General features: G+C 46.2%; 1 protein-coding gene across 3 annotated transcripts in view; it reads right to left on the minus strand.

Annotated features, from left to right (window-relative positions):
- The window catches only part of KMT2B (lysine methyltransferase 2B), a 1,130,837-nt gene that overhangs the window by 836,831 nt on the left and 267,310 nt on the right, over positions 1-26,696 (minus strand). For all 3 annotated transcript variants that reach the window (XM_078655415.1, XM_078655416.1, XM_078655414.1), the window contains exons 8-12: positions 22,228-22,322; positions 21,782-21,880; positions 21,336-21,449; positions 11,308-11,454; positions 10,984-11,079 (exon numbers count right to left, since the gene is read on the minus strand). In XM_078655415.1, the coding sequence (XP_078511541.1) occupies positions 10,984-11,079; positions 11,308-11,454; positions 21,336-21,449; positions 21,782-21,880; positions 22,228-22,322 (551 nt within the window). The remainder of the gene's footprint in view (positions 1-10,983; positions 11,080-11,307; positions 11,455-21,335; positions 21,450-21,781; positions 21,881-22,227; positions 22,323-26,696) is intronic.

Genomic DNA, 26,696 nt, shown 5'->3' on the forward strand with positions numbered 1-26,696 from the left:
CTAGGCACTCTTGAAGTGGACGCATTTGAAATCTTGTGTGAGGTGCCACAGATATGCAAGATGCCATCATTCCTATGAGTTGCATGAACACTCGAGCTGGTAGCGAGTGTTGCGGTTGAATTTTGTTAGGAGAGTTTGTACACTTGTTATCCTGGCTGGAGAGGGATAAGCTAGTGTTAATTGGGTGTTTATTGTAGCTCCCATATATTGTTGTATGTGCGAGAGGTGCAGGTGCGATTTGACGTGATTTACTGTGAATCCCAAGTCGTGAAGCAGTTGAATAGTAGCTGGAGTGTTTTGCACACACTGTTTCTGTGAGCTGGCTTTTATGAGCCAGTCGTCCAGATATGGGAAGACGTGAATGTGCTGTCTTCTTAGGTGTGCCGCTACTACTGCTAGGCATTTGGTAAACACCCTTGGCGCTGTTGTGACTCCGAATGGGAGCACTTTGAACTGATAGTGTTGTCCGTCTAGCACAAATCTGAGATTTTCTGTGTGCTGCGTGGATCGGAATATGAAAGTAGGCGTCATTGAGATCTAGGGTGACAAGGAAGTCGTTTAATACCAGTAATGGGAGGACTTGTTGTAGTGTGCCCATATTTATTTATTTATTTAAAGTTTTATATAGCGCGAACAAGATCCTTACAGATATCAGAGCGCTTCACACAGACAGGGTAGGGGCAGTAGGAATGAACAGAGATAATGGGAGCAGTATAATAGTCACTAACATGGTAGGATAATAATAACATACATAAAACATATCCGTATACAATCAGGTAAACAAGTAATATCAGACGGCACAAGTCATTGATCCCACTACAGAGGTGTTCAGGTACACCTTGGGTGTGTGGATGGCTTATACCAATGTTTTAGTATAGAGAGAACACTGAGTGGGGGCATCGGGAGAGTGAATCAGTAAACCAACGTGTATCATATATTGGTCGGTAGTAAGAGAGTAGCGTAGTAGTGTCCCCATCAAGTAGAAGTATAGTGCCAAAGGACGAGGGGAACAGTGATACAATGCAATGCAGAGTCTCTGAACCAGCACCTATAAGGTTCAGGAGATCTTGGCCAGAAGGATGGTTTTCACCTCTTTCTTGAAGAGTGCAGAGGAGGAGATAAGCCTGGTTTCAGGAGGGAGCGCATTCCAGATCCTGGGTGCCATTCCTGAGAAGGAGCGCTTGTATGTTCTCTTTCCGGAATCTACGAGGTTTCAGGAGTGTTTTTTTTGTACTTCTATTGGATCTCGAACCTCCTGATATAGACAACTTTTGAGCGAGGTAGTTGGGTGCATTGTGGTGCACGGCCGCGTGCGTCATAACTGCAATTTTTAGCTGTATTCTGGCTTCAAAAGGCAGCCATTTTAGAGACTTTAAGTCTGGGGATATATGCGAATGTTTTCTTGAGCCAGTAATGAGTCTCGCGGCAGCGTTCAGGGAGGCTCTTAAGGGTGCTGTTGTGGATAGCGGGAGTCCGCTGAGGGCCACAATTCCGTAGTCTATTCGAGGGATGACTAAAGCTTGTACAGCAGTTTGGAAGTCTTCGGCAGGGAGGAAGGGTTTAATTTTCCTCAGTGTGTTGATTTGGAAATTAGCTGCTTTTGTGGCTTTGCTAACGTGCTGCTGCATGTTGAGCTTGGCGTCGAGTGTGATGCCTAGGGATTTCGCCGAATCCACGATGGTAGGTTGGACATTGAGTGCTGTTAGGTTATTGAGCCAGGTTTGGGTGGTGGAAATTTTCGCCGGGGGTGAGATGAGTAGGAACTCAGTTTTCAGAGCATTTAGTTTGAGGTGATTATCGGCCAGCCAAGATTGAGTGTTAATAAGCGTGGAATTCAGATGTTTGATATCTTCCGGGGATTGTAGCTTTAGGTAAAGTTGTGTGTCGTCGGCGTACATATGGAATTGGACATTGGAAGCTTGGAGCAAGGTGGCGAGCAAGTGTAGTATCTATGGAGTAGTGTGGCTCACTGGTTAGAGGCAGCAGGCCTGAGCGCAGAAGTCAGCCCGGGACCAGGGTTCAATTCCCGACGCGGCAGGGTTGTGGACCTAGGTCAGCGGACTCGATAATTCTCGCTTCGGTGCTTACTCTAATCAGGGATCACACTCGGCAACTCTGGGCATTAGCTTGCCTAATCTCCACAACGGCCCCACCAATTCCGGGGATGCCTGGCTCCACCTTGGGGACTCCCAGCTAGGGACCATCCCACAGGGAAAGCCAGGACGGGTTCCCCAGAGTTATACAGCGCCGGGACGTCCCGTTGCTGGGGCAGCTGTGCGCTTTACAAGTATACTACATTTACATTTACATTCCATGACGAGGTTGAACAGTGTGGGGGAGAGGGAGGATCCTTGTGGAACACCTAGATCTGCAGGCACAGGTGTAGATAGCACATTGTCGATCTTGAACTTCTGAGACAGGTTGTGAAGGAAGGACGAAAACCATTTGAGAACAGTTCCAGACAGACCCATTCTAGTGCTTAGCAGCTCCAGCAAGTTCTCATGTTTGACCGTGTCAAATGCCGACGAGAGGTCAAGAAGGATGAGGAGGCAGGACTCATTGCGATCAAGAATTTGGAGGGCGTCATCAATTATGTGTGTCATAGCTGTTTCCGTGCTATGTTTCGCTCGGAAGCCTGATTGATGAGGGTTGAGGAGGTCAAATTGGTCAATGTGTTTTGTTAGTTGGAGTTGGACACATTTCTCCAGCAGTTTGGCCAGGGTGGGGATATTGGTGATGGGCCGGTAATTGTTTAGGTCAGACGGATCAGCTGAAGGTTTCTTGAGTATAGGCGTGACTTGCCCCACCTTGAGGGCGTCTGGAATGAGGCCTTGTTGCAGGGAGCAGTTGATTATTTTGGTCCAGAGAGGGAGGAGCAAGGGGATGAAGTCTTTTACAGCATTAGCAGGTAGAGGGTCTGTGAGGTGATTAGAGGGCTTCAAGGTGCAGAGCAGTTTGTGTATTGCTTCTTCCGAGTAGGTATCGAAGTCCAGCCAAGATGCCTTGTTTTTAGGTTGAGTGTTAGCCATTCTAGTGTGGTTGGGGAATCGGCTTACATCCATGATGAGGTCATTTCTTATGTTGTCAGTCTTTAGCTTAAAGAAAGCAGAGAAGGCTTCACAGTGTGGGGTGTCGCTTGTTGTGCTGTTTGATTGTAAGGGTTGTGTCTTTGTTTGGGTCTTGATTAGTTCGAACAGCTTTCTTGGCCTGTTTTTTGCTTGGTCCAACTGGCGGCTAAAGAAGTCCGACTTTGTGCGCTTTATTTTCCTGAAGTAGGCATTTCTCTTGTTCTTAAGCCTTTTGAGGTGCAGTGCTGAAGGGTCCGATCTCCAGGTGCGCTCTGCCATTCGCATAGTACGCCTGTCGTCATTGAGTCTATCATCATACCAGGGGTTAGAACTTTTGGTGGAGACTCTCTTCAGTTGCAGTGGGGAGACTTCATGGACTATTGTATTCATAGAGTCAAGGTAGTGGTCGATCAGTGATTGAACATCCGAGGCACCAGAAGGGGGAAGGAGGAGATTGCCGATGTGGGGAGGCAGGGTAGAGGGGTTAAGATTCTTCATGTCCCTTTTCCATGTTTTGGATTTGATTGGTTGAGCCGGGTTAGGTTTAACTTTTTCATTGATAAAGAAGGTGATAATGTGGTGATCTGACCAGTCGCAGGGTAGAATCGCCTCCAGCTGTGTAGAGTTCTCTTTGGCAATGATGAGATCGAGTATCGAGCCTTTGTCGTGTGTTGGTCTATCGCATATTTGGGTGAGGTCAAGCGCATTTAGGAAAGTTTTGAGACTATTCACCACTGTGTCTTTCTGATCGTTCCAGTGGAGATTGAAGTCACCCAGGTAGACTTGGGTGGTCTGCCGAACGGCATTGGAAATGATCATGTCCATGAGTTGTTGGGTGAATATGAGATTGTCACCAGGCGGGTGATAGATGAGATGTAAAGCACAAACTTGCTTGCCCTCGCTGGTGATGTCGAGGCAGAGGAGTTCACAGGAGGAAAGGGAAGGGGAGGTGACTTTAGTAACGGAGATGATCCGACTGTATGTGAATGTTTAGAGGTCTGAGGTCTAGGATGGGTCTTGGAGATCAGTCGTTCTTTGGTATTAGGAAATTTAGGGAGTATACTCCTTTGTTTTTATGATGGTCTGGAACTACTTGTATTGCATGTTTCTGCAGGAGGGATATTACCGGTTGTCTGAGCAATGTTAAATGTTCCTGTGACATTGGACGTTGCTTGGGTGGTATGTTTGGGGGGGTAGATGTTAGTTCCAGACAATAACCTGATTGAATTATTTGGAGCACCCACCTGTCTGATGTGATGTTTTCCCAGGCTGGCAGGTACTGTTGAAGTCTTCCCCCGACAGGAGTGGAATGAGGCGAGGGAAGGGAAGGGAGTCATTGGGCAGGGGTAGAGGAAGAGCGCGAGTTGTTATTTTTGCCTCTGCCTTTGTTATTGTTACACCTGTACCCACCCCTTTGGTAGCCTTTACTGTAGGTAGACTGTGTAGGAGCTTTGTACGAGGTGGAAGCTGTGTCTGAAGTATATCCCCTGGTGGCACCTCAATAGTTTGAGCGACGAAATGAACATCTGGGAGCCTGCGACTGCAAGGCTCCCATAAAGTTGCCGCGGTCTGTATCTTTTTTTCATTTTCTCTAATGATACATCTACCTCGGGTCCAAATAGGTGTTGTTTGTCAAAGGGTTGGTTAAGAATGGCGCTTTGTACCTCGGGTTTGAACCCTGATATGCGCAGCCAGGCGTGTTTGCGTAGCAAGACGCTGGTGTTAACTGCCCTAGAGGCTGTGTCTGCTGCAGAGGGCACACCTAATGGAGGTGTTTGTGATGTTTTTACCCTCCTTGATGAGCTTGTTTGCTCTATCCTTGTACTTGTCAGGGAGGTGCCTCAGTGACTCTAGCTCATCGTAATGTGCCCTGTCATATCTGGCTATCAGTGCCTGTGTATTGGTGATACGCCACATGTTTGCTGCTTGAGACGCTGTTCTTTTGCCTGATGCGTCAAGTAGCTTAGACTCTTTGTCTGGTGGTGCAGCCTCACCCGAAGTTTGTGAGTTTGCTCTCTTGCGTGCGTTGGAAACTACAAGTGAGTCTAGTGGAAGTGGGCCTTTAATATATGCTGGGTCCGATGTGGCAGCTTTATATTTTATGCACAAGGCAGAATCCTAATCACACGCGGCTCTGGGCTTACTAACAGCAGGACCCCGAGGAAAGAAAGGGAACCTCCAGTACAGAATACGGAGGATTTGTTTTTCCAGATACATAAAAAAAAACACCAAAATCATACTACACAAATGGTGTGAGTATAAAATTCTATGTTTGTGAGTCCTGACGAAAGCTCTATAGACCCCTAGGGCCCAGAGAGCTGAAACATGTCGACGTTTTATACAAAATACTGCCAGATCAAGTAACACGATCTATTTAGTAGTACCTATATTTTTAAACAACTATTGGAAATCACGCCAACATTAAAGTTTCCCACGGGTGATTTACCAGTTTTTTAATATTTCTTCTTTTTTTGAGAATTTATTTTTCACACTATTTCACTAAGTAAACAAAAAAACTTTTTTCAAAATCCTAGTTTGTGTATCATTATCCTTAATAATGTTAGTGTGGTAACATTATTTGTTCGTCCTGTAATTGATTTACTTTAGCCACTAATATAGAATAGTGTGAGTACTTAATTTCATTTTAGTCTCATATTGGCATAACAGTAATAATACAAATAAAATCCCATGCTGGCCCAACCTTACAATACTATATTTGCCCAAGCCCGCAAGGGTATATTGGGTTGCTCACCTCTACTCATTTCTTAAGATATGAATTCAGCAGCCCACATGCCTCAAACACATTGTTAGGGCAGGCAGAGGGCAGGAGCTCAGAGCCAACATGCCCTACCTTGCTGCCATCTTGACGACACCCCTCACTATGGATACTTTACATGTTAATTAGGCCTGCCTGACCAGAATAGTATGTGTGGCAATCACGTATTTGATTGCATTTTTAAAACGATAACAGAACTTAACTGCAATCTTTAAATGGGTCTATACATATTAAACATCAACAGTTTATAGAAGTAATTGTGAAAAATTTTGGAGGGGGACCCGGTGATTTTTTTCTTGAGGGGGGGGGGGGTGAGGGGGCGCTCTGGATTATTAAGTTTGAAGACCACTGCCCACACTGATGCCATTGTAGGAAGCTGGCTCTGTATATACTGTACCACAAAGTGAGGTATAGTGTGCAGAGTCCAGTGGAAACCCAAAGGTAGGCAGAGGTAAAGTTAGATAGCACCTCAGTCTCTATTTGTGGTAAGGCTTTATCAGAGGACAGTGTTTTGTACACACTCAATCAGCAAATTAATTCACACTGGTCTGAACTTCAGACCAGTTTTTGTATAAAAACATTCTTTTAGTTATTTTATTTTCTAGAAACAGCAAGCCTGGCACAGGTAAGCAATACATACTTTACAGTAGTAATGCAATTGAAATACAGTTTGAATGATAATTGGATATGCACTTGGATTTGATTTACAGTATGGATGCAGAGAAATGTAATACGTGCAGTACATAGACTTGAATAGGCTTTAGTAAAATAGCAGGTAAGTAACTTTTCAGATTACTAGGCTTACACAGAGTAGCATACCTACATACTACTCTGGGAACTTTCCTGAAAACAGGCAAGTAAAATCTTTTTGTAAGATTATGCAATTTTAAAGAATTTCTTTAGTTTCTCAAACTCCACACTTAAAAAATGTTCACAGAAAAACTGTCTGTTATTCTATGGAGGAAAATAGTGTTCTTGGTTTTGAGATAAGTATTTGGTAGTGGGAGATAGACTCTGGGGGTAAACCCTGAGGTCCCCCAGGGTCAACGATGCACTTAAGCTACACCCTTAGTGGCACTAGGCCGGCCGGGTGCTGAGGCCCAATGTTATCCAATGGGGGATAGGTGGCATCCAGTTGGTGGCTGCTTACGAGCAGGCCACTTGGGTGTCAGAACAAAGCTCCTGGACTTTAGCTCAGGGCAAATGGGAAACAAAGTAGCACCAAAGGTGCACCCTCAGCGGCACTAGGGCGGCCGGGTGCAGAGTGCTTGTTTGGCATCGGGGCCCATAACTTTCAATGGGGATTCTCCGGTTTGCAAATACACTGCAGGCTCGGGGACAAAGATCTTCTGGGTGCGACCACAACTTCGAGAGGAGAGTTTGGATGCTGGGTGTTGGTTAGGCACCGCTGGTTGGGCCGGGTTGGATCTTACCAGCTCCTGGTCACGGTTGGGTGGACCTTCCGATTTGAGGCTGCAGGCGTCGGCTGGAGGCTTGAGGCAGGTCAAGTGTCACTTAAACTCAGGCTGTGGGCGTCACATGCAGAGTGGTGCAGACTCACGGACTTTGCCGGACATGGAGTCTGTGGGTGAACAAATCTAGTGTTCACGAGAGACAGTCTTTTCTTTTGATGGCAGGTCCGGTCCTTGGGGTTCTTGAGGCTGCAGGACACACTGGAGTTTCGCTTTGCAGGCTCAATGTGGGGACATGCCGGTAGGGCTGCTGCCAAGTCAGTGGGCATCCTCCTCTTAGCTGCGGCACAGCTGTTCGGTCCTTCTTTTCTTCTTCTGGTTTCTTGTCTGAAGAAGCAAGGTTCAGGGGTGCTCCTAAATACTAGATTTAGGGGCGTTACAGGTAGGTAAAAGGTTGGGACCAATGGGTCCATTTCCTGGGGTGGGTATACCCCCTATTATGCCACCTTCCATGATTTGGGCATAAGCCTCACCCTGGTTGGCTGGGTCCCCCCAAAACACGCAGCCTGCGGAGGCAATGTGAGAGTGTATAGGTAGAGGGCCTCTCAAAGTGGCACAATAAGTGCTGCAGCCATTGGAGGCCTTCCCTGGTCACAGCTCCCGGGGTACCATTTACCAGGGACTGACCTGTCGCTAGAGAGTGCCAATTGGGTTTGGTCTTCAGTGCAGTTTTAGGGAAAGAACATAGGCCCTGGATACTTGATTGGCAGGAGCCCAGGGCACACTCAGTCAAAGCAAATCAGCAGTTCAGCAAAAAGTGGGGGCCTTGACCCTGGGGGAACCCATGTAATAACCCCAGAAACTCAACACCAAAGGCCAATTACTTACCTGGTAACCATTAACTTCATTTCTCTCCATAGGATCCTATTGACTGTATTTTGCTTAAAAGTGTGGAGTTGATTTGTAGGGAAACCTGAAAAAGAATTATGCAAAATTGATTTTACTTACCTTTTCTCTAGGAAATGTCCCAGTGTGATATCTAGATATATCACACTGAGTAGAAAAAGTAACCTAAAAAGCAATCTAAAAAAGTAACGAGTATCGCTAAAACTTCTGCCCTCAATTATAAATTATTTTTTGAACAAACTACCAAGGCATGGTCTGCCTGGTCCCGACTTAACCAGGCGTGGTATGGGAGGTTAGCGGCAGTGAAGATGATGGTGCTCCCACGCATTTTATACATCTTCCAAATGATTGCTGTGAGTCCACCTCTGGGCACCCTTGCGAAACTGCAGGGGCTCCTTAAGTTTTTGTGGGATAAGAAGAAACCGCGGCTCGCATTACCACTAGTCACCTTGCCGAAAGCCTGCGGTGGGCTTGGCTTCTCGCTCGTGGGTGCTTATTGCCAAGCTTCTTGCCTCCGCTACATCACAGAAAGGAACAGGCCCTTATCCAGTAAACACTGGCCCTTTATGGACCAAGCGGTGGCCGGCTGGAATATCTGGCGCGAACTGTGGCTTCCGCGCAGACGGGGCCTATACTCTTCTCCGGTTAAATCACAGATTCTTAAGGTTTGGGACTGGCTAGCGTGCCAGAAGGATGGACCACGTTCACCTCCCCCTTGACCCTTATTGTGGACAACCCAGACTTCCCGCCAGGCTGCGTGTCCCAAGTCTTCCACCATTGGAGGGAGGAGGTTGTAAAAGAGTAGGCGCTCTTTTTGATCTAAACAGTTTGATTCCCTTTACCAAACTGTGCAAGGATTATGATCTACCAATGGCGGGCGCTTTCCAATACGTGCAGCTTGCACATTGGGTGGCACAGGCTCCAAACTTCGCTCTCAGGTCTCGCCCCACGACAGCTTTTGAGAAGTGGCTGGTCTGTAAAAAGGACGACCGTAAACTCATATCTGAACTTTATGCTATGATCATTGCACGCCCTAAGAAACAACGCACAAAGGGACAGGTCCGTTGGGAGATTGAACTGCGGAGGCCCTTAACGCAGATAGAATGGGAGCACATCTTATCGGGAACATCACACTGCTTCCAACTCAGCGGGTGCGGAGTCGGCTTATAAAGTAGTCACTTGCTGGTATTATACTCCGGAGCGCATCAAACAGTGGGACAGAACTAAGTAAGGCCTCTACTGGAGAGGGTGTGGTCTTACTGACACTCTGGTTCACTTACTGTTGCATTGTTCGAAATGGGTGCGTTATTGGACAGCAATCCACGATGACATTAATACTGCATTTCAGACTACATTACCACGAGAATCTGTGCACACGTTACTGGGACTCCTCACCCTGGGTCCTTCCCTTTGAAATGATTGAGGGGTAAACAGATAGCTCTCGCACAACTTGTGGCAAGGCAGGTACTGCTAGCGCATTGGGGGTCTTTATTAGTTCCAGACCCTCGAGATTGGGTTCGGAGGCTCTGGCACCTTTTAGCAATGGAGCGCCTTTTGCTCAGCGTAGATGGGAAGGGCAAAGATTCTTGCAACTCCTTACCAAAGACATGAGGGAAGTAACGTGCCCGAAATACCTGCAAATCATACAACTCATACCACTAGAACCACCTGGTACTACCACTATTTAATCTGCAGAATACTAGCTAGGGTTTGGCTACTAGGGAGAGGTTGAAGTAAAGGTCATGAACTGATGGGGAGGAGGTGTGGTAGGGAGGTAGGGTGGTTTGTATATTTCGTTTTTTCTTGTTACATAAAAGTGGTGTCTTAGCCAGGTGCCTTATAATTGCACTGTGGATTGATTTTATCGCGGGTCGCCCTCTGGGATGTAGACCTAAACGCTGTGTAATGCCTGTCCGATTTTGCTCTGCTGGCGCCCTGACGTAGGCAGCTAAGCGGTGTACTTATAATCTTTTACCACGCAATAAAAAATTATTGATTCTAAAAAAAGTAATGAAAAAGTAATCCGTAAACTAATTTCAATACCTTGACTTACCTGTATCTCAAACAATTGTTTGTGAACTTGCATTCAGTTGTAAACATTGCATAATCTTTAGCAAAGCATTTCTTTCACTAACCAGTGCCAGGCTTGGTTTCAAGAAATAAAATAACTTAATATTTTTATACAAACAAAATTGGTATGAGCTCAGTCTTTGAGGGTGCGATATAATTTGCAGATTGAGTGTGTACAACAAATGCTTTACACTACCCTCTGATACAGCCAGACTACTCGCCCTCACTACCACAAATAGAGAATAAGGTGCTATCTACTTTACCGTCTGCTTACCTTTGGGGAAAGTATATACAGAGCCAGCTTCCTACACAAGGCTCCCGCTGACCACGACCGGGCTCCGATAAGAAAAACCCGACATCAAAGAACACCACTGCTCCCAAGGCACCTGGGCCTTGAGGAGATCAACTGACTGTGTCCCTACTACCTACAGCATCCCAACTTGCCTCAACTGTCACTGGAACCTCTTGTGCAGTCTCCAGTCCAACAACTGAGCCTAGGGGGATTTCGATCAGCATGAATAAGAGAGAGGGTAGTGACAAGACGAGGGCTTTGAGCCTCAAATAACCAATAAGGCACGACAATCATTGACCTTTTAAGTTTTATTGTGCATCAAACAACTTTAGTCTACTGAATGTTTCAGGTTGATGCTATCAGATATGTTAACAGAGCTGTAGACTATTAAATACAAATCTTCAATAAAAATTCCTCTTCGACACAAATACTATTAAAATCAAAGGATTGCAGACTTACCCAACCATTTCTTTTCCTAAATGGCTTGGTGGGATAGTTTGGTCCAAGGCAGTCCAGATGGTAGCAGTTCCGACATCGGTCACACTCAAGCAGATGCTGAGAAAGACAGGTCTTAAGGAATTATTATAAAGGAGCATGCACAAACATAAGAACAAAGATTAACTGCTGTAGCGTTTTAAGGGCACATGAGAAAAAAAGAGGGGCAAACTCAACAACTCCATTCGCCACCATGGCATATGACATGAACTACAGATCACTGGCCATGAACCTAAAGAGAAATAATTTTTCTAATGGCTCTTCTACTAATTCGTCCTGAAACCCCACCTTTGATGCTCTCCCCTTCAGGCCACACACATGACAGAATTTACATCGGCGGCAGCACCAGTTTTCTTCCTGCTCAGGCAGTGGCCGCTCCTTCTCCTCTAGACAGAACTGGTGGAATGGCTCACAGCACACCTGGCAGTAGATCATCTGGGGACCGAATGAGAATGTACCATGAGAAGGGATGACAAGGAAACAAGACTAAAAAACAACTGCAGGAAAACAGTGCATTAACATTTGTTAAACAGACTACATTATGGGAAGCACCAATACAAGCCAGACCCCAAAAACAACTGTAATAATGGTTCTCCAGCATAAAGACCGCTAGCAGACCATGTTGTGAGATCGGGTGAAAAAGGCCTTAAACCCTCTTAAGGCAAAGCGAGGGACTGCCATCAAAATCAGCAACACGGTCACGGTTGTAAAAACTTAAAATGTTAATTCTAATTTAATAAATGCAAAAACAACAAGCATTGAAAATGCAATAGGTCTCGTCCTCGTTTAAGTTAAATCAATTCGGTTTGTAATTAGGTGGCTTTTTAGCTTTGCTTTTAGTAGTGTTTTTCAAACTTTAATGTACATGCACATGTATGCGTATATGTATGTATATGTATGCATGCATATATTTTTATTTATGAGAGGTAGAGTTAGAGAGCAGTAGGGAGAGGTAGAGTGAGCCGTAGAGAGTGAGTAGTAGAGAGTGCAGGCCTCAGATCTCCAGCCCACCGAACCCGGCTTTAGGTCTGTCAGGCTGCAGCCTAATGGACCTTTTATGAGCACCTTATCAACATGTGCGGGGTCAGGGAAAGGTCATTCTGCATTGGTCAAGCCTTGGCCTCTTTTGCAAAGTTAGTCACTGATGGTGAGGGAGAGAGCTTCTGCCCGTACAACACTGCATAACACTTCCAATGGTCAGTGCATAAAGCCTAGCCTTCGTATTGCAGTAATACACCAGTTACTATTCGTACATTTGTATGAATAGCTTAAATGCAGATGCGGCAAGTGAAATATGCTACTTATTACCATTGCTGAAGGTGGGGGGTGGGGGGGGGGACCATTCAAGAGGCAAGGCCTCCAGTGAGTTATGAAGTCCCTTTACTTCCTCAATAATGGAAATAAAAAGCATAGCATGATTTTATATAGCATTCCCTTCCACTAATGACGCATTGAAGAGCTTGCTTCTCCACAACCCAAAGTTAGTGGTTAATCAAATGGTTATGAATTAATGTAATTTTTTGGGTTATTGGGTACGTTCTGTGCTCCGAGGAAACTGAAGAGTTTCTTCCACTACCTATTAAATTAATCGTAATTAGGAGCAATTATTAGAGTTAGTTCAGGCAAGTTGTAAAAATATTGGGGTACGTAAATAGGGTGGAGAAAAGTAACAGAATGTGAAATTGCAATGTATGGGAGCAGGATGAGTAAATATTTCAGGAAAAGATTTGATATTGCAGGAATGGTTACTCATGATAGTTTACGATGAGTAAGGAGTGGTACGGTTAGTTTACTGACGTATTGTGGAGTAAAGTGGCAGAGAAGGAGACAGTGCGAGCTACTCAGGCAGGCAGAGGAGATTGGGTACGGAATGCATTATTCAGATAGAAAGATGGGAGGAAGAGAGGAATCCCTTACTATAAATCATATTAGTGTTCCTGCTTTTTTTTTTATAAAATGATGGGATGTAATCTACAGAAAAGTAAGGCGTAAAGAAGAAAGGTTGAGAGTGGATTACCTGTGGCAAGGTGATATAACATGTTGCATCTTACTTAGCTTGTTCAGTTTGATTGTTGCTGGTGTTGATACAGTCTGCCCGTTTTTTTCTAACTTTGTCATTGAATATTATTGAATTTGTTTACTTGTGGAACATTTTTTTTGCACCTGTAGCAGTACTCTGTGTCCGGGTTTGGCTCCGGTGTATGCCCTCTGCTTCTTTTGTCACCAGTTGGGCTGCCTATTACATTTTATGTTGGTCCTTAGGAAGAGTGTTTGCACCAGGTTTATACATCACATGTATTGCTGGAGGGCAGACACCGTCTTGGTGGGGTCTGACTTGCCCCCATTTGGCACACTGAGGCAACTATATTAGGAAAAGGTTTGATACATTTTAAGACCAATATGCTTTGTTTTAGTTAAGAAAAATGATTTATTAGGAGGAAAAAATATAAATCTCATCACCTCTGTCTTGGCGTCGAATATGATTTTTTAAATACTTTCTGCACCATTGACTTGTGATCCGTGTACAAATACAGCTGGATCGTTGAGGAAAGCTGCAGAGCAAAAACAGCCCTTTCTGGTTTGATTGTTACTTATTATGGAAAAGTTTGGATTCCAGAAATAGCGGGCGACATGGGGCTCCTGGCAGGGGCGAGATGACCGATGGATAATGGGCGCAGATTACACTCAGCCAGCCTTTGAACATTAGACGCTATTTATCTCGCTTTGTCACAAGCCTCGCAGAACAAATGGGTTGATGGGGTTTGCAGGGGAGTGGTGTACAGTGCAGAGGAGATAAAGTCGGGGGGCTGCTCCAGTTAATTACCCTCTCTGTAGTAGGCCTGCAGGTGGCATGTTAAGTGGCCCCCCTTAGGTGCGGGCGGCTCTCGAGTTGTAAGTGCTGGTGAGTGGCTACAAGCGGCAGCCCGGGTCTGACTCTGGCGCCTTATAAAATACGAGAATCTGTTTATCCAAGGAAACGAATGGTTTCTTACCCGTCTGTGTAGTTTTGCAGCTTGAAGATCTTTCTGGATTCACTATGCTGTGCATATTCCGCAATCTGGTGGTTGGGTCCGGAATTGTAGTCTTTCTTCTCTTTTTTTTTTTCGTAGCCCAGGTGGGCGTCGACGTCCCACCATTTGGTGTACCTTCGGTGACGTCGGCATGCTTCCGGCGGAAGCTACCACCCTTGGGCGCCATCTTCGGATTCTTTTTTCGGTCTCTCTTTTCTTCTGTGTTTGTAGTGAATCCATGGCTATGTTTGTTAATCGTTTTTGAACGTAATTCTTTTCACGTATCTTTTCACGTATCTTGTAAGCTTGAACTTGCTTTCTTTTCTATGTGTTTCCACCTTCTTGTCCAGCCTCATCTTTCTGGCGGGGGTGGGTTCGCTAGTGAATCCAGAAAGATCTTCAAGCTGCAAAACTACACCGACAGGTATGAAACTATTCGTTTTGCAGCGTGAATCTTTCTGGATTCACTATGCTGTGCACAGATTTTGTAGCAGTTTGTTACTTTTGTGGCGGCTGGGTGGAAGATGAGCGTTGGTTGTTGAATATATGTTGAAGCACTTTTTGTCCTACTTGTGCTTCTTTGTTCATTTGTACATCCACGCAATAGTGCTTAGTGAACGTGTGCACTGAAGCCCATATTGACGCCAGGCATATGTCCTGAATAGGTGTGTTGGCCAGAAAAGCAATTGTTGCTCCTTTCTTCCTGGTGGAGTGGGCCTGCGCACCTCCTGTTAGCTCCTGGCCCACTTGTTTGTGGCAGAACTGTATTGTCTGTGCGATCCATCGGGCTATGGTGTTTTTAGTCACTGGTTTGCCCATGTAACTGTTTGCGAAGGATACGAAGAACTGTTTTGTTTTCCTGTGTCCCTTCGTCCTTTCAATGTAGTGCATCACAGCCCTTCTTGCGTCTAGAGTGTGGAGCGACCTCTCAGCGCTTGTAGTGGGGTTTTGGAAGAAGCTAGGGATCTGAATACTCTGGTTCATGTGGAACCTCGACACCACCTTTGGCATGAAGTGTGGGTCTGTTCTCATCACGACTCTGTCACTGTGTATCTGGATGTAGGGTTCCTGCAGTGTGAGTTCCTGCAGTGTGAGTTCCTGCAGTTCGCTCACCCTCCGTAGCGAGGTGATTGCTACTAGAAAGGCCGTTTTCATTGTTAGCATTTGCAGTGATGCTTTGTGGATGGGTTCGAAAGGTGCTTTCATGAGCTCCGTTGAAACCACATTTAGGTTCCAGGCCGGTGGCGGCATTCTCTTTGGTGGCGCTAATCTTTTTGCCCCTTCCAGGAATCTTTTTACGACTTGGGATGTAAAGAAGCTTCTCCCCGTTTCTCCTCTTGTGTATGCCACAATCGCTGCCAGGTGCACCCTCAGCGAGGATGAGCTTAGCTTAGCTTTAATTAGGTGCGTGAGGTACCTTAGCACCGTAGATTCCCTGGTCAGTTTTCTATGGAGTTTTTTCTTGCAACACCATTGAGTGAATCGTTTCCATTTTTCCCCATAGCACTTGCGTGTGCTGGGCCTTCTTGCCTCACGCAGCACCCGCAGGGTGCTCTCTGGTAGTTTTAGATGTGCGAATTCTAAGTTCTCAGGAGCCAGGCTGAGAGGTTGAGGCTCTCCGGCTCTGGGTGTAGAACTTCTCCGTTTTCCATGGAGAGTAGGTCTCTTCTTTTTGAGAACTTGTGGGGGGGGGGGGGGGGCCCTGTGCCATCTCCATTATCTGAGAGTACCAGGCCTGCCTGGTCCATTGTGGTACCACCAGGATGAGCGTCATGTTGCTCGTCATGCATTTGTTGAGAACCCTGGGGATCAGTGGTATCGGGGGAAAAGCGTAGGCAAATGTTTTTGACCAGCTTATCCATAGGGCATTCCCCTGTGATAGTGCCTCTGGTTGCCTGGATGCAAAGTATTGGCATTTTGCATTCCGGCGTGTTGCAAACAGGTCTATTGTTGGTGTTCCCCATCTCCTGAATAGTCTCTCTGTTTCCTGAATATTGAGTTCCCACTCGTGGGACGCTGAAGTCTGCCTGCTGAGCCAATCCGCTTCTACATTGTCCTTCCCTGGCAGGTGTATGGCTAGCAGGTCTATTTTGAGTGGTATTGCCCATCTCCAGATTTCCTGTGCGAGGCTTGACAGAGGGAATGATTGAGTTCCCCCCTGTTTGTTTATGTAAAACATTGTTGTGGTGTTGTCTGTTTGTATCAGCACCTTCTGGCTGTACAGGTGTTTCTGAAAGGCCTTGAGGGCTAGCAACACTGTTTTCAGTTCCATGTAATTGATGTGCTGACCGCATCTGTAGGGCTCCACAGACCCCTCACTCTGAGCCTGTTCATCTGTGCGCCCCATCCCTTCTGGGATGAGTCTGTGGTGATGGTCACTGTTGGGTCCGGTGGTGTTAGAGGCTTCCCTACTGTTATTCTTTCCTTGGTCCACCACCTTATTTCTTCCTGCACCCTGTGCGTTACAACCACTAGATCCTCCCAACTTCCTGTAGCTTGTGACCATTGCTGTTGCAGCCACTCTTGGAGTGGTCTCATCTGTAGGCGTACATTGGGGACCAGGTGTATGCATGACACCATCATCCCCAAAATCTTGCTCACAGTCCTCACTGTCAGAGCTCGCCCCTTCTGGTAGTGACGTTTCTCCCTCAGTAGGCTGAGTGTTCTCTTCTCGCTGGGTAACACCCTGCATTGGACGGTGTCGATTTGAGCTCCCAAGAAGATTTTCACTTGCTCTGGTTCCATTGAGCATTTTCCCCAGTGTATGGAGAATCCCAGGCTTGCTAGCGTTCTTGTGACCTGCTCTGCATGATCCTTGCATGTAAATGTAAATGTAAATGTGCTGGACTTGTAAAGCGCACAGCTGCCCGTGAGCGTTCCGGCGCTTGCTTAGGGAACCCGTCCTGGTATTCCCCTGTGAGAAACCCCGGCAGGGTGTCCACAAGGTGAAAGCCAGGCATCCCGCCGCGAGGGGCTGTAGTGGAGATTAAGCAAGCTATTGCCCAGAGTCGCAGAATGTGACCCTGTGAGTTGAGTAGGCACCAGAGCGAGAATTGTTGAGTCCGTGGATTTTTTTTTTTTTTTTGAGCCCGAGACCCGCCGAGGTGGGGAATCGAACCCTGGTCCACGGTTGATCTCAGCTTCTGGGTCTGCCGCCTCTAACCACTGAGCCACGCTTCTCCAATGTCCTGTAAGAGCTTGCCTTTACGAGCCAGTCGTCGAGGTAGGGGTACACGTGAATCCCCTTTCTTCTTAGATGTGCGGCCCCAGCCGCGAGTCATTTAGTGAACACCCTTGGTGCGGATTTGAGGCCGAACGCCAGGGTCGTGAATTGGTAGTGATCCTTGTTCACTGTGAATCTTAGCATGTGCTTGTGCTGCCTGTTCATGGGGATGTGCAGGTACGCATCTTTGAGGTCTATGGTGGACAAGAAGTCCCCGGCCTTTATCTGCGGGATGACCTCTTGTAGGGACGTCATCTTGAATTTTTGAGTCTTTACGTATTTGTTTAGGAACCGAAGGTCCAGGATGGGTCTTAGACTTTCGTCCACTTTTGGCACCAGGAAGAAGTTTGAGTATACTCCCCTGTTCCGTTCTTTGAATGGAACCCGTTTGATGGCTGCTTTGAGGAGGAGTTCTGGAGCTTCCTCTTGGAGTAATCGCAGCTCTCTTCCAGAGTGCTCTCTTTTCTTTGGCTTTCTGTTTGGTGGTCTCTTTTCCAAAACTATGCAGTATCCAAACTGCATAATGTTGAGAATCCACTTGTCCGTTATTTTTCTCCACTGGCGTCACATGTTCCTTTGTGTCTTGTCCCTGTAGCCCTCTCCTGTTTGTTTTCCCGTGCTCCTCCCTCGGAGGGTTCGAGTGGGAGAGCACCTTTTTCCGTGTGAAGTCACTTAGAGGGGGGTTGTTCACCGCCTCTCCTTCTCTGGCCCCGTCCATTTCCTCTTAATCGAAATGACTGGCCCCTGCCCTGGTAGTTTCAGTTTTGGCTCTGCTGGCCCTGGTGACTTTGGTTGTCACTCTGTTGTCCCTGGTGGAATGTCTGGTGTGATTGCCCTTGCTGGCTTTCACCCCTGCCGTTAGGCCTCCGTGTAGGAGTGCCCCTTCTCATCCCCCTGAATTGCAGGGCCCCCATGGACCTTGCCGTCTCGTTGTCCTTCTTCAGTTGGGTGAGCTTCCCATCAACTGGGGCTCCGAACAGTGTTTCACCGTTGAAGGGTGTGCTCAGGATGTTGTTCTGAACCTCAGCCTTGAAGCCTGAGATCCTGAGCCAGGCTTGCCTTCTCTCTGTGATGCCTATAGCCATCAGTCTGCTGGCTGTTTCTGCCCCATCCAAGGCTGTCTTGAGGCACGAGTTAGCGATGCTTTTCCCCTCTTCCACAAGGTGTGATGCCCTCTCACGGTATTGTTCCGGGAGGTGCTTGAGCAATTGGCCCATCTCATCCCAATGCTGGTATTGATGTCTGTTCAGGAGGGCATTGGAGTGCGCCATCCGCCAGTGCGTTGCGGCGTTCCTCTCTATTTTCCTGCCAGTCAGATCCATCCTTCTGCTTTCTTTGTCAGGGCGAGGTCCAGATGTTGTTGGGACGTCTGCCCTTTTTCTGGCCGTTGCAGCGATTATTGAGTCTGCTGTGACGGATCCCTTGATGTAAGCTCGGTCTTGGGAGGAGAATTTGTATTTCTTCTCCGTCCTCGGCGTTACTGATCTGCATGTAGCCGGTTCCTTGAAGGCTTCCTTCCCCTGGTCTGTGACACTCTTTAGCATGGGCAAGAACTGGCTTCTTGTCTGTGTGGGGAGCAATGTCTCCAGCAGGAAATCTGCTTTTGGCTTCTCCTCCTCCAGCTTAACTCCATAGGCTGCTGCCGCCTTCCTGACCACCTCATTGTATGCCCCAATGTCGTCCGGTGGCTAAGGCCTCGAGGGTTATGTTTCCACAGCCTCCTCCGGGTTTTCGGCCTCGATGTCCTGCCATTCCTGGTCTTGGGCCGTCGAGGAACCTGAGCCGTAGCTGGACTGCTGCTCCCCGTAATCCCCTTCTGTGTAGTAGAGGTCTTCTTCCTCTTTGTGCTCCGAGGGTTCCGGAGTTTGTCGTCTCCTCGACGTCTAACTCCTCGTGCTCCTGTACCTCAGCAACGGTCGGTGCCGGCTTCGAAGGGATCCTGTAACTTTTCATTTTTTCGTCGAAGTCCTTCTTTCTCTGAAGGATATTCTCCATTAAGGCCTCGAGCCTTCTTTTCTTTCTCTGCGGCCTGCTCGACGTCGAGCGTTTTGGCTGCTCTTTTCGGCGGCGGCGACGTTGAAACTTTCTTCGGCTCCTTTTCTTTCGAAGTCGAAGGCCCTTTTTCGGGGGCTTGCTTCGATGACCTATGCTTTTCGCTGGTCGAAGGTTCCGCTGGGCTCTTTTTCGGAGGATATAGCTTCGGTCGGCGAAGTGTTCGGCTCTGGGCTCTGACTTTCGAGGCTCTGGGCTCTGACTTTCGAGAGTCTGGCTCTGGCTTTCGAGACCCTGTGGGGGTTTTCGGGGTCGTAGACTCTCCTACCTTGTCAGGCGTTTTCTTATCGGTCTCTGCGACCGTGAAGTCATCTGGGCCTTCGGCGATGTTGTCCTAGTCGTCGGTGGAGAGGCCCAGTTCGTAAAGCGTCGGGGCCTGGCCCTTGCCCTGTATCGTGTGGTGAGCTGTCCTCTGTCTCTCTCGAACTCGGAGTGTCTTCGGCTTGAAGACGGAGCAGGCGTTGCAGTCTCTGCTCTCGTGGTCGATTGGCAGGCAGAGGTTGCAGACCGGGTGCTGGTCCTTCTGCGCGAACTTGTGGTGGCAGTTTTTGCAGAATTTAAAGGGTGTCTTGTACATCCATGCGCTTAGGGGGGCCCCCTGTGTGCGCATTCCTCCAAGGACGTCTAAGATCTCGAAGTTCTTTCCTTTCTTCGTCGTCTCTTCTCTGATGGTCCTCTTCTCCCGATCTTCTCAGGTCTTTACCGTCGAAGAGTTGCTCTATTTCCTTCTTTTCTCCTCCAAAACTTCTGGAGCTTCACTCGACGATCCAGACCCAACGGCGGAAAAAAGAATCTGAAGATGGCGCCCAAGGGTGGTAGCTTCCGCCGGAAGCATGCCCACGTCACCGAAGGTACACCAAATGGTGGGACGTCGACGCCCACCTGGGCTATGAAAAAAAAAAAAAAAAGAGAGAAGACAGACTACCATTCCGGACCCAACCACCAGATTGCGGAATATGCACAGCATAGTGAATCCAGAAAGATTCACGCTGCAAAACTGAAGTGTTTAATGGACATCAACTTGCAGAGTGAAAGCGGCAGCACCAATTTCCACAGGAAACAACATTTTCGTTGCTAGGACAACTTCCACCCTTCTGTTGCTAGGACACGCTAGGACACCAAAATGCAAGATGCAAAATGGCGTTGGGCTGTCCACAGTCCCTACGGACTACTGACACGCGCATTCTGTCTATGGACAAATGGACAATTCTGTCTGCTATGGACAAGTGGAGAAGTGTGGCTCAGTGGTTAGAGGCGGCAGACCCGGAATCTGAGATCGACCGTGGACCAGGGTTCGATTCCCCGCCTCGGCGGGTCTCGGGCTCATAAATTCCACGGTCTCGACAATTCTCGCTCCGGTGCCTACTCGACTCACGGGGTCACACTCTGCGACTCTGGGCAATAGCTTGCTTAATCTCCACATCGGCCCCTCGCGGCGGGATGCCTGGCTTTCACCTTGTGGATACCCTGCCGGGGTTTCTCACAGGGGAATACCAGGACGGGTTCCCTAAGCAAGCGCAGAGATGCCCCAGGGTAAGTCCTGCGCTATATAAGTTTCATACATTTACATTTACAAATGGCAAGAGCAGCCATGTTTGTCCATCCAGACGCGTGCACGAAAGCCCTCGTCAGAATCGATTACAAAAGGTACTCGCAATAGCGAGAGCAGCGCATGCGCTGCTTTTGCTAGGCGAGACCTAAAAAGAACCAAAGAAGCAATACATCACCGTTTAGAGCGGCGCTTAATTCAGAAAATGGAGGACCTAACCTTGTAATCGAACATATTCTGATAACAAGAATGAGCTAGAGCACATTTGTATACTACTATATGCGAAAAATACCATGCAGCAGGATCAGAAAAGTCATCTAATGTTCAATGAATAGATCAAAATAATATGTACTCATAACCGGAATAAAGTAAACAAAAATTTTTTATGGAAGGAGCATGATCTGGAAAAAAAGCTGAAATGCAAATGCAGTAGAAGAACAGCTAAAAAAGTCCATACTTGTTTGGAATTGGTAGAACATACCTCATGGTTACCTCTGCTCGCACATAAGAGGCACATGAGCTGTGGTGTCACTGGGACGGAAGTTAGGACACTAAGACCCCCTAATAGCCACACATTTTCCACCTCACAGTCCTCCTAAAATAAAGAGGAGTCATTAGGGTGAATTTACGCATTACACAAACAGTAAAACAACACAAAAACAAACCCCTTGATATGACAGCTGAAGGGTATAAACATTAACATGACGGCACAAGATGGCAAAAGTACTCCACTAAACTCTATCCTAGACAATCAGGTCACAAACAAGGTATTTGGAAAAAGGGGTTTTGCAGGAAGAGAAGGATGCCACAAATAGCAAAACAGGAGTATAAATTAGGACAATACAAGCAGAAAAAAGTGAACCACAAACTGTGCATGAAACTGCTTTCATGAAGTAAAACATGCCGCAATTGAGGAACAAAACTCACTTTAAAGTCTATGCGAACCCTGTGAATTCCATCATCGGAAGCCTTTAGTCTCCCACTACAGCCGTTTGACATTAACTTCTCCAAAGAAGCCAGGAGATCCTGCAAAAAACAAACAAAAAAAAAAATTTTTATAATTTAACATTGCAGTAATAATGAGGAAAAACAGCAGACAGGAAAGAGTAAAATAGAGGATGAGTGAAACAGGAGAGTGGATAAAGTGAGTCAATAACTTAAACAATAAGAAAAAAGAGGGATCATAACAAGCAAATAAAAGAGGGAGGGTTAGAAGTCAGCCAAAGGTGTAGCTGAAATGAGAGATTAAACAAGACAACGGTGAAGACTCTACTAGGAGAACAGGTAATGGGTGTGAATTCTAGGAGAGAGGCTTACAACAAAACAGTATGGGACGGTAGGTGAAATTCAAACCCCATGTTCTAAAAGCACACCTTATCTGGTTTCTTCCTGGCCTTAAGGTGAACCACAGGTTGCAGAGTGGCTTTCCTCGGCCGACTCATCTCCTCTGCATCCACAGGCAGGTAATCTGAAGAGAAAGAAATTACATTAATTGACCTCACTTAAGTAAGCTAACAAGGTCTCTAACAAAAGAGTGAATAAAAATCCTGCTGGCAGGGCACTCTAGGAAATGCATAGCTCCTATAGAATGACAGACCTTTCTAAAATGCCCTTGGGGAGCAGAGAGCATGACCCTCCCACTGACCTCCCAAATTACCCAACATTACCTTGCCACTTGTGGGTGAAATTTGAAAGATCCTCACCGGGCAAAGCAGAGTGGCCCCCTGCCAATGGTGTGAAGAACAAAAATAGTTACTTACTTGTAACGCAAGATTCCCGCTTTGAAGATCTTCATGGTGCAACTAGTTGGTTAGTATAGGAAGATTTAAAAAAATGAATATGTAGCCAATGAGAGCAAGCTATCATTAGGTTTGACCACCTCAAATCCCACCAACGCTTATCCCGGTGCAATTTTTTTCCGTAAGGCAAAAAACGACTCTTCAATGAGTAGAGGATGGGCAGGTAAATACAAGTAAAATAATAACACTAAAGTACCAAGAATAGAAAGAAGTAAATTTCTTCTACAACACATTTTGCAATACAATTGCAAACTTTCAAAACAGAGACACACATTGAATCTTAAGGAAAGACTGTTGCAGGAGAAACTAAATCTTACCTTTAGGAGCGCAACACAAATGGTCCCTAACATTAGGACCTAAAAAAAAACAAATTGGTGTAGGCCCAAAAAATACACAGAAAGCAGCTGGTTTGCTTTTGCATGATTTACTTTTCAGCGACTAGTCCCCTGGAGATACTAGACTTAGCACAGCATTATACAAATTAGTTTAATGCAAAATACAAACACTTCTGTCACGCAGCAAAATTTAGAACGCAGCTTAAAAGACAATACTGTTTTACTTGTAAATCCAGCACAAAGTTGCTAAGAAAAACTCAAAAAGCATCAAAAATAAATGTAACTTTTGTCCCAATTAAACAGTGTAATCTCGGAGTATGAATCTCTGAAAGGGTGAAACAATACTACACTAGGCAGCTGTCAAAGTAGGCTTATCAGTCTACTAATTTCCAAATGCCTAAGATTGCCCAAGGATTCAGAAGATAGCCGTCTCATCTGGCGGAAGGGGGGGGGGGGGAGGGAGGGGGGGAACTTAATGATACAAGTGGCATCTGAGTAGGGGGTTGGGAGACTTAACTGATTAACACCAACAGTCTGGTTCCACTCTCAGAACGACAGACATGTTTTCAAAACCGCTTCCAAAAACATTTTGATACAAGAGCTGGGGCAAGAAATCATAACTGTTCTTGGTTTCTACATGTTGAGGGAATTTTCCCCAACTGGATGCTTGTAGTCTGGTTCCTGCTCAATGGGCCATTTACCGCAATCATCCAAACAGAAAGTGGCACACACTACAGACAAGTGCTACAGCACACTTCACACAGACCCGGTCTGCTTCACACCCTCACTCCACTCCATCTTCCTGCAAATATCTTGTTTTGCCTTCAGATCTCCACAATACACTCACTCTATGGGGGATTTTTTGTTCTGGTAGTGTTCACCACAAGCCCCTGCAAAAAACTGAGACGCCTGCACTGGGTCCTGGGTGTTATTGTCTGTTATAAGACAATTACGTTGAAAACATACTTTTTCTCTTGTGCCTCCCAGAAGGGGCCTTTATCTGCCATGATGGTACCGGTCTTATAAAATTAATTCATTGTTAGACCTTGAAAGACCCTGTTGCAGACAGGCAAGGCAAAGGGTGCGTTGGTGTTGTGTACTGGAATGCGAAGGTGGGCAGTTACGTTGGCATGATAGGGAAGTGAGGACATGGATTAGTAAACAAAGGCTGTTCAGTCTTTGCCAAAAGCCCACAATGCATTAATGGTCTCAGGTAGTGCGTTTTGAGTTGGTGATGGGGTTTTGAGTAGTCGATACATGAAATATTCAGATATTTTTAGTTATTGGTCTTGTTTTATTTGCCCTGTATTTTTTTCTATCCTAGACTGTAGTATGGATGTAGTGAGTCTGAGCATCAGGTGAAACAGACAAGACCCAGACTAACAGGGAATAGCTTGGTTACCCGTCCGTAAATCTTTTGTGTATGGAAGAGTGGCTTTGAGCCGTGCCATTGTATACCTATAGCTGTGCAGGCCACCTCCGGGATGAAGAGTTTACTTCTTAGCTTGGGGGGGTGACTAAGGGATGAAGGGAGGACTTTTGAATGGGCCTGGTCTTGTACATTTGTAGATCATAAAGATGGCTGATATCTCAGTCTCTTAATTGGAGTGTTGTGCATGTGGTGATGATTGTGCCTTTTTTACTTGTAACAAACTGACATTTCTCCAGCAGTGTGCACACACAGGGAAATGCTTCAGGTGGAAGCAGCTACACCAAATTACTTTCATATTTCACTATACTAATTCAACACTAATTCTTTAATGGGTTCCAGAGTAGCATGCTACTCGCCAAAAAAGCACTTCAACACGCAATTAGGCGTAACAAGCGCCATATAAAAGCAAACCTTTTTCCCTCTTCTATCCCTCCGCTATCCTTCTCTATCCAAATAACGGACTAATATCCACCACTCAAATTACTTTTATATTTCACTATACTAACACACCACTAATCCTTTATGGGTTCTGGAGTAGCGTAGCCAAAAAAGCGCTTCGAAACTTCATCAGGGGTAGTAAGCGCTATATAAATGCGATTGATTGATACAATACAACTTACAAATGAGCAGTGCATTGTGAGGTGCTTGACAGACATTAGAAAATGACTCAACGGCACCCTCTCCAACCCATTTCGCCTCTACCAAGGTACTAGACAAGGTTGCCCACTTTCACCGGCACTCTTTCTTCTGGCCTTGGAACCCCTTCTAACTGACATCAAACGGAATGAAGACATCAAGGGAGTCTCCTTCGGAGATACTCAGATAAAATTAGCAGCATATGCTGACAATATATTGATTGCTACAGAAAACCCGGCCAAATCAATCAAGGGACTCATGACCTCAATCAGCAAATATTCAGCCCTATCTGGGTATAAGTTAAACAAGGACAAATCCGAAGTCAAACCATTAAATATCCTCACCACCAAAGAAGTCCTTGGTGACTCGGGTCTAGCTTGGCAAACAGAAGTTATAAAATACCTAGGGATAGAATTCACCGATAAACTAGTGAGTACACTCAAACATAACGAGACAACCACACTAACAAAAATTAAAAGAATCTTTGATGGCTGGTCCCCACGGTTTATCACATGGTGGTTTATCACATGGTGGGGTCGGGTAGAATCGATAAAAATGATGATATCCCCACTAATCAACTACCTGAGCACAATGCTACCCCTTACCTTTTCCAAAGAATTCCTTTCCAAGCTTGACAAATTGATTTCCTCCTTCCTTTGGCAAGGGAAAAAGGCCAGAATTATCCTGAAAAAACTACGTCTTGATAAAACCTTGGGAGGTGTCAATCTGGCGGATTTTAAACTCTATCAAACTGCTTTTTTGGCCAGACAAGGTTCATTCTGGCTAACTCCACACATAGACTACACCCCGGTGTGGCTATCTGTGGAAAAATCCTTTCTTCAGGGCCTTGATTCCTCCGCCCTTCTTACCACCAAACTACACCCCACTTTAAACTCAGGAACCATCTTCAAACACACGAAAGTAGCCCTCCTTCATGTAAGCAAATATTTACCTCACCAATTCCGTAAATCGAAGTGGGAATGGTTGTGGCACAATAACAACCTACTATACAAAGGGAAACCACTAAATAACCCTACTTGGATAGGGAAAGGAATACTCTTCCCTCACCAACTATTTGAAGGTTCGTCACCACTCACTTTCTGCGAATTACAAAGTAGATTTCAACTCCAACACATAGAATTCTACTATTTCTTGCACCTCAAGGTGGCACTCACCAAAGCAGCTCTGAACGACATCACGCCCTCCCTCCCTGGTACTTAAATAGACTTGGCCATCAGGTGTCCAGAATATACAAAATGATCCGCCCACAGAGATCCAACCTGACTAACTCCACACAGTCATTCTGGGATTCATACTCATCCACAACAACCTCGGAAGTAGAGTGGGCCAGAATCTGGGAGTCAACCACACGACACAAAATTAGCCCTTCACTATCCCAAACTAAATTCTGGCTACTCCACAAAGCCTTTTGGACCCCCAGGAGACTCTTTTTGCACAACATCAAAGACGATGATTCCGGCTGGAAATGTATGGCGGAGGGTGGGGACCTTGAACACCTAATATTTAAATGCCCTCGTGTCACCGCCTACTGGGACAGAATCTTCGAGTTCATTACCAAAGTCCTACATATTTCTCTCCCTAGAGAATTTGCAACTTTAGTCCTGGGTTTTACCAAAGCC

The sequence above is a fragment of the Lissotriton helveticus genome, chromosome 7 (genome assembly GCF_964261635.1).
Source record: "Lissotriton helveticus chromosome 7, aLisHel1.1, whole genome shotgun sequence".
In the NCBI taxonomy this organism is placed as follows: domain Eukaryota; kingdom Metazoa; phylum Chordata; class Amphibia; order Caudata; family Salamandridae; genus Lissotriton; species Lissotriton helveticus.